This window comes from Branchiostoma floridae, chromosome 12 (assembly GCF_000003815.2).
Source record: "Branchiostoma floridae strain S238N-H82 chromosome 12, Bfl_VNyyK, whole genome shotgun sequence".
In the NCBI taxonomy this organism is placed as follows: domain Eukaryota; kingdom Metazoa; phylum Chordata; class Leptocardii; order Amphioxiformes; family Branchiostomatidae; genus Branchiostoma; species Branchiostoma floridae.
This window is the reverse complement of record NC_049990.1, coordinates 9,045,445-9,070,688: the sequence shown is the minus strand read 5'-3', so window position 1 is coordinate 9,070,688 and position 25,244 is coordinate 9,045,445. Positions and strand designations below refer to the sequence as shown.

The window sequence follows — 25,244 nt, the reverse complement described above, 5'->3', positions numbered from 1 at the left end:
TAATTTTTTCATTTTTGGCCCAAATGAGCTGAAATTTGGCAGGGTGGTAGAAATAGCAAATACCCCCGGACGTTTTTTTCACTTTCTTGATAGAGGCCTTAGAATTTATGATATTTAGGGTTTTTGGTCATTTTTAGACAAAATATGTATATTTTGGGCCCCTGTGCCCTGGTATTACAAGCTAATGACCTGAAATTTGGTACAGAGGTGCATTGGACATATGAGCACAGAAAACCATCAACACTTTCTTCATAGATCACTTCAAAAATGAGTTATTTTAGGGTTTTTGGCCATTTTTGACTAAAAATGTATATTTTTGGCTCCTATGCCCTTGTATTAAAACCAAATGACCTGAAATTTGGTACATGGGTGCGTTTGACATATGACCACAGAACCCCATCAACGCTTCATTCATTGTTTACTCCAAAAATGAGTTATTTTAGGGTTTTTGGCCATTTTTGACTAAAAATGTATATTTTTTGCTCCTATGCCCTTGTATAGAAACCAAATGACCTGAAATTTGGTACAGAGGTGCATTGAACATATGCTCACAGGACCCCATCGACACTTTCTTCATAGATCACTTCAAAAATTAGTTATTTTAAGGTTTTCAGCCATTTTTGACTAAAAAATGTATATTTTGGCTTCTTTGCCCTTGTATGTAAACCAAATGACCTGAAATTTGGTACAAAGGTAAATTGGACATATGACAACAGGACCCCATCGACACTTTCTTCATAGAGCACTTATAAAATGAGTTATTTTGGGATTGTTAGTCATTTTTAACTAAAAATGTATATTTTTGGCTCCTATGCCCTTATGTTGAAACCAAATGACCTAAAATTCGACATGAAGGTGTGTAGGACAAGTGCCCACAGTACTTCATTTTCCCTTTGAGCAAACATTATTTCAAATTGTTGAATTTTGGGATTTTCTCAAGGATGAAGATGGATTGCAATATGCTGTATTTGCTCCTAAGCAAATGTCGGCCTTTCTAGTGTTTCTTTCTTCTTTCTTTCTTTCTTTCTCCTGTCAAATCTTCAAATCGAATCAACTCCGTCGTTCCTGGACCGAATGACTTGAAATTTGGCACAAAGGTAGAGTGGGCCAATACCCTTAGGTGTTTTTTTCATTTTATTCATATCTGCTTCTAAAATGATTTTATTGAGGTTTTATTGCAATTTTTGGACCACAACTTTATATTTAGGCCCCCTGTACCATGGTATTACATCCAAATGACCTGAAATTTAGCACAGAGGTGCCCTAGGTACTTATTCAAAGGATCCATGCATAATATTTGGTATAAATCACTTCAAAATGGCTCCTTATGGAGGTTTTTGTGGGAGAATTTTGGATTTGTGAGGTGGAAGTGCCGAGGTCAACGACCTCTAGGTCATTCTGGAAGCCACAGGTGTTTCTGGTAGATCCAATCATCTACATACCTACCTAGTCCATGTTCCTCCAGGTGGTTGGGGGGACAAGGTAAATCTAATTAATTATTAGCCAATGAGCAAGGTTATTTTGCTGGAAGAGTCCATTGTTGGTCAGGGGGGTGTTTTTTTAAAATTTACTTTAAGACTTTGGTGATAATGCCAATGCTTTTTTTAGCGGAAGTGTTTTTGCACTGATCCACTTGACATAAGGCTACTGCTGGGACAGTCCATTTTTGCACATAGGGGGGATTTAAAAAAAATTCATTTTTGGACATGGGTGATGATTCCGAATTCCATTTGTTGAATGGAACTTGACCCCACCTGAAGACTGTACCTGAGGATTCGGCAGCCAATCAGCAAGCCTGATGTAATATGGATGAGTCCATTCATGCACAGGGGACTATTAAAAAAATTCAGTTTTGGACTGGGTTGCTTATTATAGAAAAGGCCATGTATTTCTGGACTTTGGTGATTATGTCAAAGTCCTATTTTAGCGGATGTATTTTTGGATCGCTCCACTTTGCACAGGGGTATAACAGGTAGAGCCCATTCTTGCAAAGGGGGGGGGATTTCTTTCAAATTCAGTTTTGGACGGCTGATGATTCAAAATTCCATTTCTTAGCGGAAGTGTTTTTGGACTGGTCTATCTTACCCTTCTACATTGGGTGCACTTGAGTCCATTCTTGCAGGGAAGGGGGTTGTACGATTCATTTTTGCTCATACGTGTAATTAGTAGCTTAGGATGCTTAGTCATCTTAAGCAGAAGAGTTCCATTTTTGCACATGGGTGATTTTGGAATAGTCCATTGTTGCTTGGGGAAGGAGATGGCTGAAATATGCTGTATTTGCTCTCAAGCAAATGTCGGCCTTTCTAGTTTGTCTTAAAATGACAAAAAACCCTAAATATCATAAATTCTAAGGCCTCTATCAAGGAAGTGAAAAAAACGCCTGGGGGTATTTGCTATCCCTACCTCCATGCCAAATTTCAGCTCATTTGACCCAAAAATGAAAAAATTAATCCCATTTGAAGATTTGACAGGAGAAACAAAGGAAAAACAGTATATTGCATCCATACTATGTATGGATTGCAATATAACAATATATTTCACCATACCTATGGTATGGCTGAAATATAATTTGAAGAAGAGTTCTTGATTCAGTTTAATCAGTTGAAATAATCTCAATGCACTGGATGCCATGACTATGAAAGTAACAAGAAATTTGAAGAAGAGTTCTTGATTCAGTTTATTCAGCTGAAATAACCCCAATGCTATTGATGCCATGACTGTGTAAGAAACAAGAATATGAAAATCTCACTCCTGGAAAAATCTTACATTCCCGATCGGGAGGTTGGTATTGGACATATACGCTCGTCTGATCGGTTCTTTCACTTGGTCAGGACAATCAGGCTTGTGGATTTGTCTTACCTTGGGTGCAGAACTAGTATTTAGAGGTCGGTATTTTTAGTTTCATATATCTTTTCCTATGCTCACTATATATCCCACTACAAAGGTGGCAATGTGGTCTTACGGTTAGGGTAGTTGACATAAAAATCTAAAGGTTAGATGGGTTCGAATCCAAAGCAGGCCTACTGTACAAAACGCCTTGGGGCGGTTTACCGTTTATGCATGGGAAACAAACAAACAAGACGAAAGGTCAAACAAAGGACTTACCCGATCTAACTTCTCGAACATCTCCCTCAGACGGCTCTCCCTCCGAATCGTCAGGATCTGGTCCATCAGAACCAGGAACTCGAAAAAATTGATCTTCCCCGTCATGTTCAAGTCGGCGTCACGTATCAGTTCCTGGAAAGGATAAGACAAGTTGATAAGCGCCAAGAGACGGAAAGTTCGCAACCTTCCTGACCACTTTGATTTCATAATAAAGGCAGCCTTTTTTTGTCAAACTTTTTTCTTATTCGCATCAGTTTTTGGATTCCCAAAGGATGTCATCCATGTCATTATGGCCTAAGATTGTATGAAAAAAGAACTCCATGAACTGAAAAACACCCTAGATTTGATACTATTCTTTTTGACGCGTTCATCCCCCATTCCCAGACTTTCCAAGCAGAGGTTCGGCTCCGGCTGTTTAAAACGTGTTTTCAGGCATTTTTTTTGGGGGGGGGGTCTATTTTGTTCCGTTCTGTTCATGCCCCCGAAGAAAACGTCAACACCAACGGGGAACGGTCTCTTTGGGTAAGCTACACGCCGGAAAACGACCATTAAGACGCCTTACCTTAACGTCTTCGTCGGTCGGGTCTTGCCCCATGGACTGTAACCAGGTTCGGAGCTCATTCGGACCGATGTGACCAGTTCCGTTCGCGATTTTGGTGAAGATTTGTTGGAACTGGACGATCTTATCCGTGGTGAGCTGGGTCGACATTGCTCTGATAAACAACAAGTGATAAATTTAGAAAAGAAGATGATAACCAAGAACTTACATGGATTGTCTCCATGTTGTTTGTAAATCATGTTTCGGAGATTAGGACAACTGTTAAGGAAACAGCAGAAAGGTGTGTAGGATTATAAGATGTACATGTGAACTTATCTCACTCGTGTCAGTTTGATGTACAATAATCGCTATATGATAAAAACGTTGATGACCAGCTTCCCTTCAGTGTATATGGTGTCACTTTAATAGTCTTCGTCGCTTTCTACCAGCCACCTCGTATCAGCCATACGGTGATTACATCATTCACCCGGACTCCAGGTCACCAGTATCAGTCACTAATGGAGATCCGAATCAAACCAAACCAAACCTCATAAACTACCTAATATCCAAGCAGATACTACAGTCGCATAAGATAGTATCGAAAGGTGGCAGAGGAGTGAAGTCGGCCTAGGAGTGTACGTGTATGCTACCAGACTCCGCGGCCGTTGCCCGTCTGACTTCCTTTGGCCGGCTATAAACTGCTTTGCGAGCTTTGATGCTGCCTTATGGCACCGTAGGGTTTGCTTGGAGATTAAATGACCAAGTTTGCGAAGCTGAGTTCCCGAGCTCGAGGTTGTTAACTCGATTCAGCACAAATAGTAACCGACGAAGCCTGATGACACCGTATTCAGCCATGACTTCAAGTACCAGAGTTTCCAAGCTAGGATTGATGTGTTAAAAAATTCGTATTTTCCCAGAACTATCGTAGATTGGAATTTGTTATCAACATTTGACTCTGACGAATTGTTTTTAAGTGGACACACTAAACACATCGAATCATCTACATTGCAGTGTTATATACAAAGGAAAGAAACAGGCTTTAAGTTGATAAGTAAAACTGGGGGTGTTGTAATGAAAAGTAAAAGAAACAAAACAGGTGTTAATTATATAAATACTTGAGTCATTCGCCCGGACTCCAGGAAGAATAGTGACATACTAGCTAGTATCAGTCATCACTAATGGAAATCTGAATAAAACAGAACCAAACCAAACCTCATAAACAACCGAGTTTGCGAAGCTGAGTTCTCAAGGTTGTTTACTCGATTCAGCACTAATAGGTAACGTTACCGACGATGCCTGATGACACCGTAGACATCTCAGGTCGGGTCATTGACCCCTTATTGAATTTTTTGAACACCTGCACAGCCGCATTCAACTCTGTCGAATTGTTTTTAAGTGGACACAGTCTAAGCACATCAAATTGCAGTGATATATACAAAGGAAAGAAACAAACCCATAGCTAATAAGTAAAATAGGGGGTGTTGTAATGAAAGTAAAAGAAACAAAACAGGTGTTAATTAATTGACACACGAAGGCAGTGTTTCACCGCCAGCTGTGTCTATAAATACATACCTTTTGTATTCCTTTTTAGCAATGTCCTTATTTTTTTAGATCGCTGTTTAACGTTTCGGGCCTCTCGACTGTAACCAAGCTTACAGTCAAGCTTACAACACAACGTGATATTATACCCAACAATACTATAAAATATGAAATGCCTGTCACAGGTAAGACAAAAGTTCTGGTCCTTGTCCCAGTTGGTGGTTCGATCAACTCTGATCGGGACCACAAAGTCGATAGTTCAGATCCCAAAGGAGCCGATAGAATTACAAGCTGTGAAACACACGTCACTCGTATAGTTGGCAGTCCCGCGCATATGTGTACAATGATGTAATACCCCCAGCATGTTTCCACATAGGAACCCCTACAAACTTACCCACGAGTGCTGTGGCTTGCCATGGTGTGAGTGAGACTTACGGCTGAAATCTACGAGTCCCAAATGCAGTTCACACTGACTGTGCCAACACTCTGTACCGATCAGGCATACGATATACTGTACCAGTACTGTCACAGATGATGATTATCGTTCAATTGAACAGAATGTTACCTAGGCTAATGATAAGGCCTAGGGAAAAATGTTGTATTTGATCAGGTTCAGCCTGACTCTGATTCGGGACGACACTGAGCCGATGGTTCAGATCCCAAAGGAGTCGATAGAATTATGAGCTGTGAAACACACGTTACTCATAAAGTTTGTAGCCTTTCTGAGAAAAGTCATGCCGTTTCTGCTCCCTTTGTATATGTGTACAGGCCTTAAAAGATGTAACGCCCCGGGCCCTGAGCATGTTTTCACAAAAGAAACCCTACACACTTACCCACGGTTTGCCATGGTGAGAGTGAGGCCTACGGCTGAAACCTTTGAGTCCAACAATGGGCAACGCTCTACCGACCTTGCGAGGCGATATACTGTACCAGTGCTGCCACAGATGATTATCGTCGCTTCAATGAACAGAATGTTATCCAGGTTAATGATAGGGCCTAGGGGGCAGTGACCCTTCTAACAAACACCTGCCGACCTTACCAATTTTAAGATTAACCACCACTGACAAAATTTGAAAGGCACATGATATTTTAAATTTTGATGGTTCAGATCCCAAAGGAGCCGATAGCGCTATGAGCTGAGAAACACAGGTATCTCGTAAAGTTTGCAGCATTTCTTGAGGAGAAGTCAAGCCGTCTGCCCCCTGTGCATATGTGTACAAGGATGTAACGCCCCCAGCATGTTCCCACAAAAGAAACCCTACACACTTACTCACAGGAGCTGGAGGTTGCCATCATGGTGTTAGTGAAGTGCCAACATTTCTGTACCTTGCGAGACGATATACTGAACCAGTGCTGCCTACAGAATCTACAGATGATGATTATCGTCGCTTCAATTGAACAGAATGTTACAACAGAATGTTATGATCCATGTTAATGATATACTATAAATGTATTTAAGTTCGCGGGGATTTAATTTCGCGGTAGCAGGAAAAAGGACTCTTCACGGTGGTTTTAAGTTCGCGGTAGCACCATGCACTGGAGTCTCTTTATAATATTGCCATGGAAAAATGTTCGCGGTGGTTTTAAGTTCGCGGTGAAGCGGCCATTTACAGTATAGGGCCTAGGGTGAAAATGATGATCCTTCTAAGAAAGACCTGCCTACGACCTGTATCTATATAGCCGGTATAACCGCCCTTCGGCGAAACACACCAGCTTCGCAGGCAGGCGGCGCGGCAGCAGCTGGTTATATTACACCGAACGACCCGTCACACCTAGCTTTTGCACATCTATCTGCAAGCGTTCTTTAAAACTACCCAGAAAGGATGTCCCTACAGTGCTTGGTGATAACAAATTCCCCTCCAGTTCTGGGAAAGTACGAGTTTTTGAGCTGTTAAGCGCTTTGACTGGGGCTTCAATGGAGTGTTATACAGGTGTGTAGCAAATGATTCCTGCCTGGCATTCTTCCCAACATTAAACATCAAACTGTACCAGTTGTGGCACTGCCAATGTGGAATGTGTATTGCAAAGAATGCTGAGAAGTAATTTTTGTCAGTATCACAGGCCTCCTCTGACTACGTAGAAATACATCATTCTTGAAGAGCATTGTACAATAGATCGACAGTGCTTTCCATCGACGATTGTATCTGTAGTTTCTTTGCTTCATATGACTGTAACAGTGGGGTTCAAGCGCTGCCAAACTGACCACGCCAATGGCTCTAGAGCTTTTGGTGTTGTGGTTTGCACGTTGGATTTGTAATCTGCCGCCCCGGGTTCGATCCCCATTCTTACTCGCCCCTCTGAATTCTTACATGACAAATAAAACTGAAGACTTGACTTGTTTCAGAAGCTTGTCCCATGTAAGTTAGACATGACCTGCTTTTAGTTTAGTTAACTTCAGAAAACTGAAGTCAAACATCAAAGCTCCTAAGAGTCTTTTAAACATCATCAAATCATATTTAACAAAATTGCAAATGTCAATCAAAACCCCAGTTCTAAGATAATTTTGATTGACATTTGCAATGATATAAATCGAAGTTGAAGTCTTTTGACTATCCAGGTTCAAATTTACACACTCCGATCGGAATCTCTGCAAGATTGAAATCACTACGCTAACGTAAAAACGTGTTAGATTCTTAAGTCACATATTTTAATTTCGATACTTCATAAGCAAGGTGACTGTACAACAGTAAGTATGAAGGAAAGGTTGAAAAAAGACCTACCGTGCAGTATGTTCTGTTGGAATGGAGCACACTAGCAGAGCAGACACCACTTGACAATACCGGGAAAATTAACAAAATGATAGGCTTCATGTTGTCTGTACGACAGTGAACTGTGATTGGACAGCGCTCGCCATGCACTGATTTTTGATTGGCTGAAACATGACCTAAAAACTTCAAATCAGTCAATTTATGTCATATTTCATGATAGTATCGAGGTTGGAATATAGCCCGAGGTTACAGAGTATGGGGGTCAATCGCCGGTCGTCAAAACCGGCGACGTCAGCTTTTTGACTTATCGGGAACCGCCGACATTTTGTTTGTCGCATTTCGAAATGGCGATTCAGATGGCTACAATTTCCAAAATTCGCCGGACCTCACTAGCGACGCCTTGACATCTTCGGCCATCGACATGGTGCTTTTGAGACATAGCATTTTTTTACAGTTGGTATTTACCGACTACAGATGCACCCCTCCAGGTGTTGATATTGATGGGTGCACCCCTTCAGGTGTTACTAGTATTATTGATAGTGACAGCGATAGTTTCACCCCTTTAGGTGTTGATATTGACAGATGCACCCCTTCAGGAGTTGACAGTGATCGATGCCCTCCGTCTGGGTCTGGATGCCTCTCGCCGCACTCTCGCATAATCTGTAGCCTCCATACCAGGCTCCCTGGGGCCTTTTTGCCGCCTTTTTGGTGGCTCATAAGTCATACACTTTTGCTGGCCATTATCCACGTAGCTGGCAATAAAGCAACCCAGTACATGAAGAGATGGCCACCAAAAGTGTATTTTGAGCCCCAAATTTATAAAGACGGAAAAAAGACCCCCAAGAGCCTGCTATGGAGGCTACATAATCCCCCTGCCCGGCCAGCCGAGCTCGCTCCGGGGCGCCTTGGCAACGGGACGGAACACATCCTCCACATGTGGTTCTGATCACGGCAGTCCTGACAAGAGCCAGAAATTCACAACCCCGCGGGTCACTTTACATAGCGGTTCCCGAGAGAGAGAGTCCACCGGACGTATAGTAAGATAGTAGCCGTGATCTCCAGCGGTGGTACGAGTCATTTCTAGCGGCCGCAGCTGTGCGAAGGAGTGTGGTCGTAGACTTGACCGTCAGTTTGGCTGACCGGGCGCTTGTTGGGTCTTTCTTGGAACAACTGTACTTTGGATCGCGTGTAAAACCGTGCTGTGCAGCCATGGACTCGTTCCAACTCACCGTACGCAAGGCTGCCGTTCTTGTACTGATTATTGTCGCTTGTATAGCTACTGTGACTGAGGTAAGTACGTAAATTACAACTACTTAAACTACTAATTTCTTTCTCATTAATCAGAAGATTTACACACTTTCTTAGTTTCTAGGATGTAGTTCTTTCGTGTCGCTAGAGCAGTAATTTGCAATGCTGTTCTCTGTTTTGGAATATTGTTGAAATGAATTATGGAATATGCATAAATTATCGATTTAGCGTTGAATCGAAAGATCCTGAAAAAATAAATAAACATATGATGATGGTTGAAGCTAGGAGACAGCTGTTCCGAATTCATAATTTTGGTTATGGAAGATACTGTATAAAATTGGATGTTAATAATTGAATGTCTGATGATATTGAGAACGGTTTCTTTCTGATTGTTTTATTCTCAATATAACTAGACATACCATTTAGTGTAATTATCATCAAGGCGTTTGTAAACATAGCCGTCCTTGGTTAGGCGAACAGACTTGTTTTGAACGCCTAATGAAAACCATACTGAAGTGATTTTTCGCCCTGTTCACAAAATGTCGTTAGAACCAATAAAAGACGTGAAAGTAATATGATATTATGACAAGAAGTATTTTGATAAAGTTCGAGTTTGAAGATTTGGCGTTTAACCGTCGTTATGGGTTAAATTACGCGATCACTATGGAAGACCGGCCGTCATACGATTTTGATTTCGAACGATCGAAGAAATTTATGTGACCGGACCCTAGCGCTTCGCAGGCAAAGAAAAATGGACCCGTTAATCTCCAAGCAGATATTGGGGGTAGAAAATCGTAATGTTTTCTGACCAGCGACGCTGACAGTCACTTTCTGGGGCGAAGTGCATTGCATTGTCAGAAAACCCGATCGTTTAAAAAATGTTATGATAAAGTTCGATCCAAGCATTTGGAAGGTTTATAAGATAAATTCTTTGAAGTAAAACTCGTGGAAGACAGTTATTATTATCCTATTGTAAAATTAGATAAAAAGGATCTACAACCATCGATGGACAAAATTACATACCGTCTGTCATACGTGTTAAAATAAATTCTGGTGTACAATTTTCAAGCACTGACAGAAGTCAGAACCAACCGCCAAGGATCTCAGGCGAACGCCTTGCCCCCCCCCCCCCCCCAAGCCTATATTTTGCGATCTCATGACGATCATACGACTTTTGCGACTGGGCCCTTATGTCAATTGTACTTCAAGTTAACCACATCGCCCTTGAGACATGCTGTTATTCTTTTCACGCAATGCCATGTCAGCATACGGTCAGTCAACCGTTCAATTTACCTTTTCCGCTCCAAAATGTGTAAGGTTTTCATTAACTGGAGATGTCCTCAGCTCGGAAGGATGCCAGCCGCCCAATTACTCCCAGTTATGCGGGCTGTTTCAGTGTATGGACAGTTATAACGTTTGTATGTAGGTAACAACATGTTCGAGTCAAGGTAGGGCATTATCAGGCGTTAACGTTTAAATTCCATGTAAATTGGTAAAAGTCGGAGAAAAATACAATTTTCCCCACAAACTTTCGCTTAGTCTGTGTAACACAAACTCCGCTGTCCAGGGCTGTAACTGGCCCCTCCCCGCGTAAAAGAGGGCCGGCGGATGTTTGGCGGGCTGCTATAAGCGAGATTTAATCAGGCTAACTTTCGCTAGATCAACAAATTTCTCAAAACAGATTTCTCTATGACAATATGGAACTCAAACACACTCAATCGTGTGATCGCCCCCTAAAGCCATGGGCAGTACGTAGCCGCTCTAATCTCCAGGCAGATCTACCAGTGGCATAAGGAGTTTAGGCATAAGGGTCTAGTCCAGAACTCTCCTTGGCCAGCTTAACTCCTTATGCCACCGGTAGATCTGTCTGGAGATTAGTCTCTCTTTTTCTGAGTTTAGCAAAGAGCCACCCTCGCACATGCAGGCCCTTCCAAGATCTCTCAAATATGTGTGAAGCATTCATTACATTTAAATCTGAACAAGGTCCTTGATCTGAATTTAAAGTCAAATAGATCTTTGCAGTTTTTAACACTGATCATTTTACGTCGCGATTTCAATTGTTTTCATTTGATTTTGAGTAACGTTAGTTAGAATATGTGTGCAGATGATGTGCTGCTTCTTCTGTCATGTTTACCTTGAAACTCCTTGGAATACAAAGGAGGTTTTTGGCATTGCAGATCTGAACAACTAAGAAAGGGACTCTGACAAGAAGGGTAAACCACAATAATTGATGTTCATTCGCCTTTTGATTCGCCTTTCACGCCTGGATGATGATGATGATATGATATTAGTTATTTTTTATCTTGTTGCCTTGCAACATTCATATTATCAAGTATTAAAAAAACTATAAATTAACGCGTTGATTTACCACAATCTAAACATTCGTATCAATTTACTACCACAGATGTGGTATTATTTGTCTCCACTTTGACCACCATATGGAATATTTTGGAATGTCGTGCCACGAGATAACGAGGAAAAGTTCACCAATTTGCGGCTTTCCGTCCATTTCAGATGACCCTAAATTGAGCTCTAGTCGCCGATCCGATGAAATGAGGGAAAGACGTTTCCTACAGGCATAGATAAGAGGCGACAGGCTGTGTATATCATCGGGTGTAATCACCCAGGCTTGTTAATTAGTACGCACAGATGGACGGGTGAGGTGGGGGGGCCGGCCGGGCAGGGAGCCTCTGGAATTTCTGCACTTCCTCTCTGTGCCAGCTGGACATCATGTATAACACAGCCGGAGCCAAACCTCTGCTTGGAGAGTATCTATTACTCGATTTAGGTTAACGTCACATTTCCAAACCGGGGCCCGGCCGGGCTATTTGTGGCAACGAAAAATAGAAATGTATCAATAAAAATATACACAAAAAGTACCCACGACTATTCTCTTTACGTCTTGTGTAGCTTGCGGTGTCTTTTATATCATACTTTTCGTATACTACTCCATGGACTCATGGACTCCATGGAGTAGTATACGAAACTTAGCCAGAGAAAAGATTGAGCCAGCGGTTACTACAGAGGATGATAGGCAGGCTAATACTCCACCCTACCCATCCAAAACGGTTCAGCACAAACTTTGCTGTCCAGGGCGGTAACTGGCCCCTCCTCACCGTCACAGAGGAGGCCGGCCGGATGTTTGGCGGGCTGCTGTAAGCGAGATTTAATCAGGCTAAGTTCGGCTGCCCTGTAAAGGCTGTCTTTCTGTCGTTGGTTCTGTCACAGCTTGCTTGAAAACTTTACACCATCAAAATCTCACCATGGCCTATAACGAATGTTATTGTAACGTTTATAGTTAACAGTATACTCAGTAGATCTCCCCTTCCTATCCCAAAAGGCGGGAAACCCCAGGAGAAGGTGGCGACGCAAGCCCTTGGTGCTAGTGAAGATCAACATGGTGCTAGAGCCGGAGCAGGCGCTGGTGGTGGAGGAGATGATAAAAAACGGGACGTCTCCGTACAACGACACGTTCGGGTATGAGTACGACTACGACTATGACCTTGACAATGACACTGGAGACGGAGACTTTCTAAGGGTAAGTCCTCATCATCATCATCATCAGCTCTTATTGGTTATCTGTAGTTGATCGAGAAATGACTTTTTTGGTCTATCGACAGTGGTATAATCAGTTTTGATGATATTTTTCCGTAGCAATGGCGATCTTTGGAATTCCTTACTAGTATTGTCAGATGTACTTTTGTAATATGAAATTGGTCGTCCGGCTGTAATAAATATTAATAAATGCAAACATCAACCAAGTCAAATCATGAACCTATTGTGATAGCCAATCTACATCCATCCCATGCAAAACCGTTAAGCCCCTGTCACATATTCAGGGCCTTCCCATCACTTTGCTCCCACAACAACTCAAGGTTGTTGGCGCTGGGTTGGAAGCAACATGGAATCCGTCCTATTCCAATTTCGCTTCTCTGAGTGAATCAAGGATAAAGCTCCTGGGACTTTGTTTTTTTCATAATAAATGATATGCTTGCGCAGCCGACTTTTAAAGACTAGGGACCATCTCCCAACCATAGATGACCTTCAAGTTGCTCAAGACCTACTCCCAACCATGGTCTGTTTAAGGTCGGGAGAAAATGGTCGGCTATTTATGACACGGATTTTGTACGCCAAAAAGCGACTCAAGCAACTGGATACAATTTTGGTTGCTGGAGTAACTGATTTTTGGCGTATCTTATTACCTTGATGTCTAACCTTCATCGACGTATCACGTGTTTTATACTCTGTGCTTATACTTAGACTTAGAATTAGTTACAATGCCAATGTAATGGATGAAAATCCCTCTCTGACGTTGAATTATGTTCTTGGCCTTTGGCACTGCTAAGTACGTCCACTTGTCTCCGGCTGCATACCTCTTTCTACATTCCTCTTCACCGATAAACATGATTAACGAATTGTCCAATCACACAGCTGGGATCGGAACCGACCTTCAAAAGACCGAAACGGAAAGCCATCCGGGACCTGCGGCTAAGGTGGCCGGGCGGTACCATTCCTTACATCATGGGGGACAGCCTATGTAAGTACGACAGTTTGAAGTCTTCAAAATAAGAGAGATCTAAGGAATTCCAAGGAATTCGTTCCTATCGAGCTTAAGTATTACGGGACCTTGTGGGATTTGAAATATCCTTTACTGTGGGAGTTTCCCACGCGAATGGAATGTACAAAGGACAATCTTAAGTTTTTTTCTGCTAAAAAACTTTCTTCAAATAAAGTCAGCAACGCTGATACGCCACTACCGATGTATGTTGTTGCCTGTTGATTAAACGTGTAGCCAGTATACCGTTACTGCATTGGATTTATCATTACAAGGTCATAACCATAGGATGTCCAGAACACGAGATATGAAAACCAAATGTTCTATTGCAGTACCAAAGGAATCCACCAGGTGGTCCACCAAGACTTTTTTTACACCCACCAACGTACGAAATATCAAAAAGGTCCATCTATGGCTTAAAAAATTATCCAAGGAGGTTAAAAAAACACCTACTTGAATTATCCATAAACACATCCACAAATACGAGGCACTGAAAACATAGCCTTTGAGGCGAGGGAAATAAAAGCACTGAATGAAGTCCGTCCTTTTGCAGCTCACCGTGACCGGTCGTACATCGCTGAAGCCATGGAGAAGTGGCACCAGCACAGCTGCGCCAGGTTCAAACCATACTCACGTAAACTGGCTAGCTACCTGGGGCACCACGATCACATCATCTTCTACAAAGGAATCGGGTTAGTAGTAAGATCTGTTGTAAACGATGTTTACTGTTTATCTGTTCCCCAAGGTACATACATATCGACTACTGACGGTTTTCAATGTACCCTGTTTTGACATTCTCCATATTGCAGAGTCGAACCGTCGTCCCAGAACTCCTAGACTTATACAATAAAAAAGACGATATACATAACTACCAGTTATAGTGCGGTGACAATCGTAGGATGCCGTGCGACTTTGACGTCGTAGGTTTTTAAAGCAGGCTGTCGGACAGAACCAACCGCCAAGGGTAAAAGACAACATTTCCGAAACAAGACCACTGAGCTTTGTACGACACGTACACGAATATCCCATGAATGTCATCTGCTTGCGGTCGTGCGAAGATCGCGCGATGTTCGTACGATGATCGTATGGCGAATGTCACCAGGTCTTAAAACAAACATTTATATCTACAGGTGTCTATCAGATGTCGGAAGACTGCTTGAAAGGGACCAACAAGTCGTTTCAATCAACGACGCCTGTCTTTTCGCCACATCAAACCCGGTACGTCATGTTTCTGTTAAGATTTTTAACGTTTTGATTATTAATTTGTTTTATGACTATAAATTAAGACAAAGGATAAAGTTTGTTTTGATCGAATGTTGACATCAGGCATTATAAAATAATTGTGCTGAGTATTATTTCTGCTTTACAATAGATAGCAGTTAGCAGAATATCCAATAGTGTTCTTTTTACAATTTTTCTTGTCACCTCTTTCTCAGGTAGGAGTGATTCTTCACGAGCTGGGTCACGTGCTCGGTCTGTACCATGAGCACAGCCGGCCGGACCGGGACGAGTTTGTGGACATTCTGGTCAACAACATCCGGGTAAGACATAATCTCCAATCAGATCCTACAGTAGCATAAGATAGTATCAAAAGCTGTGTAGCCGGCCTAGAAGTGTATATCGGCTACCGAAGGTAGCTAGACAGATAATTGTATTCTACGTATTGAAGTAAGCTTAAGAATGTCAAAACTGTATTGTTTTCGCCGGCGTACCAGGACGCTGCCATGTCACGAATTTGATTTCATGCAGGCGCCATCTTGTTTCTATTTGTTGATGTCTGCGTACTCGTCAACTATTGTTACATGATCTGATGTCAAGTTTATCTGAAAACCTGGAGGAAATGGTGATGAAAAGCGCTCTGGTACCGGCTACCAATGTACAAATAATGTGATCAATTCATGTTTTTAAACAACAGATAACAACAACGTTTAATAAGAACTTTTTTTGGTAAAATTACACCCTGGACTATGTTAATGATTTATGTTGTCTTAGATGTTGTCAAACTTTACGCTTCCATGTTCCAGCCAGGAGAGGAATATAACTTCCAGAAGATGTCTTCCAGCGATATCAACTTGTATAACATCCCATATGACTACATGTCAATCATGCATTACTACAACACGGTAAGTGCACTCTGTGGTCAATCACGTCTTCTCTCACCACCATGAAAATAAACGAATGGAAATACGTATTCTTGCATCATACTTGTGTACTTGTAGGCCAATGCTGGGCACTGCAGCTAGGTGTCGCTGCTGCATTGCGAAGAATGCGGTCCCAAACGTGACTGTGTTCATACCTACGTTTGGAATTGTATATAACCTATCAGAACTGACCTGATGAGGAAGGTCATTGGAACTTCAGCTAGGCAGTATAATCTTTGATTGTGAACAAAAAACTCCACCTGTGATGTACCAGCCTAGTTGAACTATTCACGGACGCTAATCATTACTTTTTTAAAAATAAAACTGTTACCATCGTATTGAAACCGTAGCAGGTAGTTTCTTGGACAAACGTCCAGTTGATGATATGTTGCAAAGTTCATGATGATGTGTTACAATCCATTAGGAGTGGACAGTGAGGGCAGATCTCCAGACCATCGTGACAAAGGACACCAAGTATCAGTACTTCATCGGACACAAACAGGCGCTCAGTTTCTACGACATTAAGACTGTCAACCTTCTCTACGGATGTGGCGGTCAGTACAGACATAAACCAGTCTACTACTACTACATACTAGTACTGTAAATCTCAATATCTTTGCGATATTTTAATGGCGCTGCTTTGTTGCTACCTTTCCACTGTGCTAAAATGATTATGGCACTTCGCCTCTGACTATGCGTTTCATAACACAGTATTGTTCCCACATTGAAAACCTCATTCCACTATTTCCGAGCATCTAAACAATGTATTACTGAAAAATTATATGGTGATCTGCTTTTTGTGCTTAGATAAGTGTCCTGCGATGGACTGTCCCGAAGAAGCCTTTGTCGCCTACAACTGCTCCTGTATGTGTAACGACATCCACGACTACTCAGCCGTCTTCTCCTGTCCAGAGAGAACACTGAAAGAAGGTACCTTGAGTCGTACTACACAAGTGTGAAAGACTTGCTTCTTTAATAATATATATTTATTTGCAAATCCATGCCCGTAGGCTAATTGCAATGATACAGACAGTGAAAAGTAACAAGTGTCTATTCTAAATACACACACGTCAGCTATCTATGTACATGCTTCTACTTCTTTACTGGGTGGTTTGACTTCTTCTTTGGAGGCAGTGGCTGATGAAAAGTCCCACTTCTTTAATGATTAGTGGATTCTGTGATTTTAACAGAAATATAGTTTAATAACACCTTACATGGGTGTACTGCTATCCAATGCCGCGAATATTTGTATTTGTATCATGATTCATTGTAAATACCAGAGTAAAGGCAGGCATGAATACCATCCTAGCAAAGCCCCTGTCACACATTGAGGATCTCGCCATTTGTCCCAACCACTCCCCAACCAAGGTCGCCGCGGGATGGGGAGTAATCTATGCTATGCTAGCTCCAGTTCACTCCTCTGATTACATCTAAGCAGAATGTCGCTTTCTTGACTCTGACTTTCAAAATTCATCGTCGGCCGAATCAGACGACTAGTACGCAACCTCGCCGACCAACTCCCAACCACAGACGACCTTGCTCATGACTACCTCCAAACCATGGTCTGGAGAAGGCCGGAAGGCCATGGTTGACTAAGTGTGACAGGGGCTTAAAGAGACTATAACCATATATGTCTTGTATCAGTTTAGATAGTTCTTTCAGCTTCATCTGATCAATTTTGCCTCCCCGTCTGTTGTAGTCCACCTGTCGCTGAGACAAGCCCGGATGTGTTACCATGGCCACGGGTCGGATTACCGCGGCACGGTGGCGGTGACGGATGCTGGTGAACCGTGCCTCAAGTGGAGCGAGGCGACCTACAGGCAGTTCAACACTTATGTAATCCATATTTATACTTTTTTGGCGACGGCTCAGGGGCGGAGGCATTTTACCGTACTGTATTACGATCTGAAAGCACTTCAAAAATTGCACGAATGCAATATCTACTTAATCGGATTTATATCAAAATATCAATATTTTGTATGTATGCAATCATTTCAGTAGATATGCGCTAAATCTTTAAAGATTTAGAGTTGATCTACTATTCTCTTATCGGATAGCAATCATCTTAGAGCAACTTAACGTCAACGTTAGCGTTAACGTTACAACCCTCCACACCATATGGTGTATAGGGCGGCACCCATCCCCGTTCGTATAGCCCTTGGGCCAAACATCTGTGCAAAATATATTGTACGTTACAGCCATTTTGTATCCTGGATTTTAATGGGTTATAACTTTCCCGAGCTCGAGTGAAAGGAGTTAGGACTTTTATTACAATTGTATTCGCCAATTTACGCGGAGTTTCCTTCTTTCCTCTCCAGAACTATCCTGTCGGTTATCACGGCCTTGGTGACCACAACTACTGCCGTAACCCGGCAGGCCGGATCCTGAAGAAGCCGTGGTGCTACGTCAACTCGGACAACAGCTGGGGATACTGCGATGTACAGGAGTGTAGAGGTACAACACAGTACCTTCTATCATTTACACCATAACGTTATATATGTTTTCATCACACCAAATCAGTCGCCGCTAATAACGAACGTGACAAAATGATGAAGACTGAGTACAGTATATTTACTCCAATATAAAGGGCAGACCTTGCCACAAATTTCAGCTGCTTCTTAGTACACCATTTTTTAGGTTCGAATGACGTTTATGTGAATTCATAGAGGTGTGACGTAAGATTTATTGGGCAATGAGAAACTGTTTTTTTTTCTGGCCTGGTTGCCATCTGAGTTCGTAAATTCATGGCTGTCATGCTCCACGAGAACCAACTGGAAAGAGAGAATGGAAGCCCCGGTAAGCTAGCTGAGTAGGATGGCTCCCAGGCTCAGAATTAAACAAAGATATACTTATACAAAGTCTACTTACTCGTTCCTACAGAAGTGTACAGTCCGGTACAGCCCACCATTCCCGCGAGACCCGCTGTTCCCGCGAGACCTCCGACACCCAAGCCCACGCAGTGCAAGTCCACGGAGTTCAGGTGTACCGACGGCACCTGCATCCCCACCGCCTACCGCTGCGACAGGGACAACGACTGTAAGGACAACTCAGACGAGCTGGGCTGCGTCTACGGTAAGGTTGCGTAACAATATACATCTTTGACGATATGAATTTTTGTTTGTTTGAACCTTTGTTTATTCATGAAATCTCAAATCGGCCTGCAGGCCGCTTTTCATTGAGGTAATGAGGCAAGGGTCAGACATCGTACATGTTTGGTCCAAAACAAGAAAGAAAACATCACCAGTACGATTTTTTGACCGAGCCTTGAAACTTGGAAGCTATCTCAGGTTTAACTGCAGAACAAATGCTTCTATCACGTGATCCTCCGGAAATAGGGCATCAGTAATTAGGCAGAGAGTATGTATAACATATAGATTATTTTTCATTGATTTGCTTGTAGATTTCTTGCTTCTTCAGGGTGAACTTAACCACTGCTTTTAACACGCGCCATCTTCCGGAAATGGGTCATCAATAATCGGCCACAAAGTATATATCGGCCCCCGTCCCGGCTGCGAAAATGTCCACACATAGATTCTTTGCTTTGGCCCCAATAAAGTGGTGGACCTATCTTCATCATATAACCTCTCCTTATATATATTAGCGACATATTCTGCATTTGACGGGGGTGAATATAAAGTCTACATATCAAACGAATCGTATTGTTTCAGACACCTGCCCTCCGCTGAATATTTAAGTTGACGTCATGATTTACCACTTGTATTGTTTCAGATACCTGCCCTCCACTGAATATTCAAGCTGACGTCATGATTTCCAACTGTGAGAGCGGGAAGCCTCAGCTCCGCGGCAAGGTGTGCCGAGTCCTGTGTCTGGTGGGTTCCGGGCCGGGAGAGACCATCATCTCAACCACATGTCAGAGCGACGGGAAATGGTCTGCACCGAAAGGGAAGCTTGTGTGTGAAAGTAAGTTATCCATGGATCGATATTTGTCTGTAGGAAATCCGAATCTTTAGTAGGATTCGGCGACAAGTGTGTCTTATAATGACTTTATCCGAACGTGATCAGTGACAGTCTAACAACAATGTAGGAATACCTTAAGTTCTTTGGGACCTTTTGGCTTCAAACCTATTTTGCTTATGACTGATGATATGCACAACACCTTTATGCAAACATGTATGGCGCTTTTATTCAAACAGAATGTCATCGAATCATTAAAAAGAACATCTTAGTGACATATTCTGATACATTTAGATGATTCAAACCAAACCAAACCGTATTGACCGACGTTTAGAATCAGTTAGGCCCTTAGATGGTTCAAACCAAACCGTGTTGACCGACGTTTTAGAATCAGTTCGACCCAGTTGACATGATACCTTACCTTGTGACTGTAAGACAACAGACCTATACCTTTACAGAGCCAGAAAACCCCATCATTCCTGCCACCCGACCCAAACAGTCCCTCACTACACCCGCGCCAAACAAGCCAACTGCCGCGGTGGTAACTACGCAAAAACCGCCTCGTATGACGACCAAGATGCCCGAAAAGAAACCCTCAGCGACCACCAAGCCGACACCAAAGACCTGCCAAGATTTGGTGGTACCAGCTGATGTTACGACTTCGTGTGATGCGGACAAGAACGAGATTGGTACCGTCTGCCTTTTGAAGTGTTCTGCCGGCGATGGACAGTCGATCACCAAGTGTCTGCCGGACGGATCGTGGTCCATACCGAAGGAGAACCTTGACTGCCCGAGTTAGTTATAATCGCGTATATTCATATTTTAAACACCCATTGACGGACTCAACTAACCAACTGTATGTAGTTATGTGTCTGTGCTAATATTGTGAGTATTGACTGTCATTAAGTATACGTTGTTGTAGAGAGTTGTTGTTTTGTGACACTAACAAACGTTTTCCAAGTTGTAGTAGATGTCTTTCAACCACCAGCATCTCACAGAGAAAGCATGTCGAGACACTTTGCACAACGTACCACTTAGGGCTCGATCACATAGGTCGTGCGGTTGTCGTACGATTTTAATGCCGTAGGATTTGCAAGCAAGCCGTGACAGAACCAACCACCGACATGGATCCAAAACAGCATTTTGTGCAGCAAGACCGTTAAACTTTGCAGAAGACGTACATATTTGTCCTCCTAAAACTTAGCCATCGTACGACGATCGCATAACCTTTGTGACCACGCCCTTACACAAAACCCTAACACGTATTTTGTTTCCTCAGGTACTGGAAGTCACGGAATATCATTTGGTGCATGATCGAAACCATTTGTGACATTTTCACACATGTGCACCAAGCAGTCGACCCTTCTGAGCACCAACATTTTATGTCATTCATGCACAATTAAAATATGATACGTCGAATTTTAGACCCAATCTTTCCTCTTTTTTAGGGTTGTCGACGCCACTTATTCCCACAACGACTAAAATGTCCGTCAGCACGTTGGAACCGGAAGAAAAATGTGCTCCATTTTTTGTCCCGGCCACTGTGCTGACCAAGTGTTATGGCGAACAGCCTGTCGGGAAGACCTGTGTCCTGACATGCGCAGCAGGTGGAACCGGAGTCGCCATTACAAAATGTCTGCCCGGAGGATCATGGTCTAAACCAACCGGCAATCTGCAATGTTCTGGTTGGTTATCTGTCCGTTTTTTTTACACATTACTTTTTGTCTTAGCTTTTGTATTTGCTTTGATGAACATTAAAACTTTGTTCATTAGAATTATTATAGAAAACGTAAATTATATCAATTTATGCACTTTGACAGCTATAATGTTGTGTAGCTAGCCTGGGTGCCATCCCTATAGCAGTTCGCTTCGACGTTTATTATACACTATATACAGTCGCTTCTCGCTCCGATTTTTGTTGTACGCTATATATAGTCGCTTCTCTGCTGGGTAGTAGAAGCGAACACATAAGCGAACAGCCCGGATGGTACTCAGGCCATTGTGTAGCTGTGTATCTGATAATGATGATTTTTTTTCTGTAGGAGTCCATGTACAAACTACTCAGAAGCCTACCGTTAGCCCAACAGAAAAGCCTGCTGAAAAACCAACGGAGAAGCCTACAGCCAAGCCAACTCAAAAACAAACGGTAAAACCAACCCAGAAACCCACTGTCAAGCCTACAGAGAAACCCACTGTCAAACCCACCCCAAAACCCACAGTCAAACCAACCCCCAAACCCACAGTCAAGCCAACTGTGAAACCGATAGTCAGGCCAATTGGAACACCCAAGCCAACTCCACAGCCTACCCAGAAGCCTCTGCCGCCAGGAGACTGTTACACAGGTGACGGTTCATCGTATCGCGGATTCAAATCGACCACTACGGACGGCAGGGCGTGTTTGAAATGGAGCGATGCAAAATACCAATATTACAACACTTTGGTGAGTTTTACGACGTTTATAACCAACGTTAACTTCATTTAGCAACATTTCTCTTGACAGGATTTGTGCACCTTGAAATAGAATTATGTTTTAAGTAAAAATGAATTAGCCAATCCTATGCAGTATTTCGTCATTATCACGAGTACTCAAGTTTACAAAACCTTTTCGAAAGCTAGAAATAAACTTAGTGATGCAGTTTCATTATCAGTTAATAGAACCCCTTCAAAAAGACGCAATTTTTTAATAGTTTTGTGTAATTATCTATACTACTATAGAGTCCATTCCAAGACACCATGGGGGGTTTTACGCGATATTTATAATTAGTCTGAATTATTTTCAATAAAAGAATATCTGAGCCACAATAATTAAATTATTTTCAAAAAATTGACTAAGAAAATACTCATTTATTTGAATTTCTTTGAATATTTTAGAAACATTTTGAAACTAACTGTACAAAAATATCTTTACTTAGAATAATTGTGAAACCTCTCTGTGATTATTTCACATTTACAAATATTTACAAAAAATGGTAAACCTGGCCAAATGGTAAAATTAGTTTATTGCCCCCATAAAAGTAAGCCCTATTGTTGTATCTGTATATTTTTAGATTTCACTGCTGGGCACTGGTGGATCCTTTGTGGTGGGCCATTGTTGCATGGCACCCAACCATACTTTGCAAGGATGTGTGAATTGCTATATTCCCAGCCCACCGAACCATTTACAAAAAATGGTAGAAAATGGTAAATAATGGTAGAATGCTGTTATCATTATTTAGAAACCATTAGAAGTATCCAATTCCACACCATGAATATTTCCAAAGTTTTACAGGACCAGGGAAATATTTATAAAGTTGAAACAGTGTTAAAAATATTTCTGAAGTATCAAATATCCTAGACATATAATTACAAAACTTTAAAATCAATTCTAAACAATGGCAACAAACATCCGCATGGTGTCTTGGAATGGACTCTACTACTTTTAACACTTTATTTCTTTTTACTTTCTTTCTTTCGTTTTGTCTTTCTATCTTTCTTCATTTCTTTCGTTTTTTTTTCTATCTTTCTTTCATTCTTTCTTTCTATCCCTATGATTTTTCAGAGATTCACGGCAGGGCAATACGGGATTGGGTACCACAACTACTGCAGAAACCCTGCCGGTGTGGAGACCGAACCGTGGTGTTACTACATCAACCCGGCCACACGACGTGTCACGTGGAGCCACTGTGGAGCGCAGCAGTGTGGAGGTACGGGTGACGTAGTAACGTAGACATGTCTGCAGTCACGTGACTATGACGTCATTTGGCGTCCGACATATTCGTGGTTTCCAAAACCGTTGTTTTTGTCCTAACAGACATATTCAGTCAGAAAGCCCTGTCCGTTGCCAAAATCCATAACAGTAAAGCTACATTCTGCTCCAAATACGGATATTTTCTCTAGGCCAAACAATTGCAGGTCAATAGATAAGCCACTGCCTAATTTCTGGTAAGCTTACGACGCTTCTTAGCGACATTTCAGGTAGCTATAGTGACATCTAGCCAACCTTTCAAACCATACATCTCCGGTACATACAAGTGTATACACAAAAACATAAACTATCACTGCTTCTCACTATCTGTAGGAGAAAGAATCACCCTGAAGTGCGCCGTGCGAGACAGTACCGGTTACCGCGGTACCCAGGACGTCACCATGCACGGGGACAAGTGCCTGAACTGGAGTACCACCACCAACCGCCAGTTCAGCACACAGACCTACCCGAATGGGGAGGGGGGCATCGGGAACCACAACTACTGCCGTAACCCCGTGGGTGACCCGTCCCCCTGGTGTTACATACAGGAGAAATCGAACGGACTCTATTGGGATTATTGTAGCGTACCGTCATGTTGACGACAAGTTGTGGGGGAATCTTTATTAATTTGTAAGAACTTGAATTCTACTACTCAGAGCCTTGCGCATACATAGCCTATACAATATACCTTGGGGAGGCTTTGCTAAACCGAGCTGAGGTTTTCACTTTTGTGGGCGTGACCTCTAATCAACTGTCAGCCAATCAGAGTATTGCCCAAATGTTTTCTTAAGGCTAAGCTGATTCTCTGATTGGCTGACAGCGGTTTGAGGCCACGCCCACAAAAACGGAAACCTAAAAAGCCAGATTTAGAAGAGCCTCCCCAATGTTTATTGTACAGACTGCATAGGAAAATGAGAATTTGTAGAAATCACCTTATCATGATGATATTGAAGGGCACTTAACTTTTCTTAGTCTTAATTTCTCCACATTAGAAGAACTGTGTCTACATGAGATCATTGAATGATATGAATAATTTCTTATTGGCCATGTTGGCGTTTTTAAACGCTTATAAATATCTGCGATTTCATTGGTTATTTAAACCATTGTATGTACTTTATTCACTCTTGCGATGAAAACATGCATGGATAAGTATATGTGTGTTAAGGTAGTTTATAGTGTCACACACAGAAGGGAGTCGAGTCAATAGCATGTAGAATTGTCGTATTCTGAAATAGATGTAGAAATAGAGTTAGAACGTCACTGTATATTGTGTATTTGCGATGACACTACTTATTTTAGTGTTTTCAAATGGTAAACCATGCTACATGTCAAAGAATTAAGAGAACAAATTTGTTTATTGCATTCCCATATTTTACCTTATCCCATATGAATAGTCATAAACAGCTGTTTTGACGTATCTACTATTGTTGAACATTCAAATTGAACCACAATGAAATAAATCATAATGAAACCCTGATCCCTATGTACAGCGAGACTACTGGCTTGTAATAAACTGCACCTTTTTATACGTATGGCATCTGACATCAGTTCTTTGTGGCTTGTTCATGTAATCTTATCTTTTATCCATCAGATTTATGAGTTGAATTTGACACAACAATAGGACGTTTTCTAATAACTACGGTACCGTTGACTACATGCATATGCTAATCATAATGCCAAAGTCCACTGACTAAATCAAGTGCAACATTTTAAGAAACTCACTTATCAACATATTTTGCTGTAATTCGTTTCATTTAATCTCATTGACTTA

The 25,244-nt window shown here is 42.0% G+C and overlaps 2 protein-coding genes across 4 annotated transcripts in view; one reads left to right on the top strand and one right to left on the bottom strand.

Moving 5' to 3' along the window:
• Positions 1 to 7,980, bottom strand: part of LOC118427665 (calmodulin-like) — a 19,530-nt gene extending 11,550 nt beyond the window's left edge. The window contains exons 1-3 of one of the 2 annotated variants that reach the window (XM_035837561.1): positions 7,903 to 7,980; positions 3,668 to 3,818; positions 3,106 to 3,237 (exon numbers count right to left, since the gene is read on the bottom strand). In XM_035837561.1, coding sequence (XP_035693454.1) covers positions 3,106 to 3,237; positions 3,668 to 3,814 — 279 coding nt within the window. In that variant the 5' untranslated portion in view covers positions 3,815 to 3,818; positions 7,903 to 7,980. Of the gene's footprint in view, positions 1 to 3,105; positions 3,238 to 3,667; positions 3,819 to 6,015; positions 6,045 to 7,902 lie in introns of those variants that run through there. The other variant, XM_035837560.1, reaches the window with a different exon arrangement.
• A 663-nt stretch (positions 7,981 to 8,643) lies between these two features.
• On the top strand, positions 8,644 to 25,015 carry LOC118427628 (apolipoprotein(a)-like). Of its 2 annotated transcripts, XM_035837503.1 has the most exons (18): positions 8,645 to 9,180; positions 12,479 to 12,676; positions 13,570 to 13,675; positions 14,247 to 14,385; positions 14,824 to 14,911; positions 15,130 to 15,234; positions 15,718 to 15,816; positions 16,259 to 16,388; positions 16,642 to 16,764; positions 17,534 to 17,670; positions 18,153 to 18,288; positions 18,715 to 18,906; positions 19,564 to 19,755; positions 20,208 to 20,543; positions 21,198 to 21,434; positions 21,792 to 22,189; positions 23,288 to 23,432; positions 23,807 to 25,015. In XM_035837503.1, exons 1-18 carry the CDS (start codon positions 9,100 to 9,102, stop codon positions 24,070 to 24,072), a joined length of 3,108 nt encoding a protein of 1,035 aa, XP_035693396.1. In that variant the 5' UTR covers positions 8,645 to 9,099; the 3' UTR covers positions 24,073 to 25,015. The 2 variants fall into 2 exon arrangements, with proteins under 2 accessions (XP_035693397.1, XP_035693396.1); XM_035837504.1 differs by lacking the exon at positions 20,208 to 20,543 and having other exon boundaries at positions 8,644 to 9,180.
• The last annotated feature ends 229 nt before the right edge of the window (positions 25,016 to 25,244 follow it).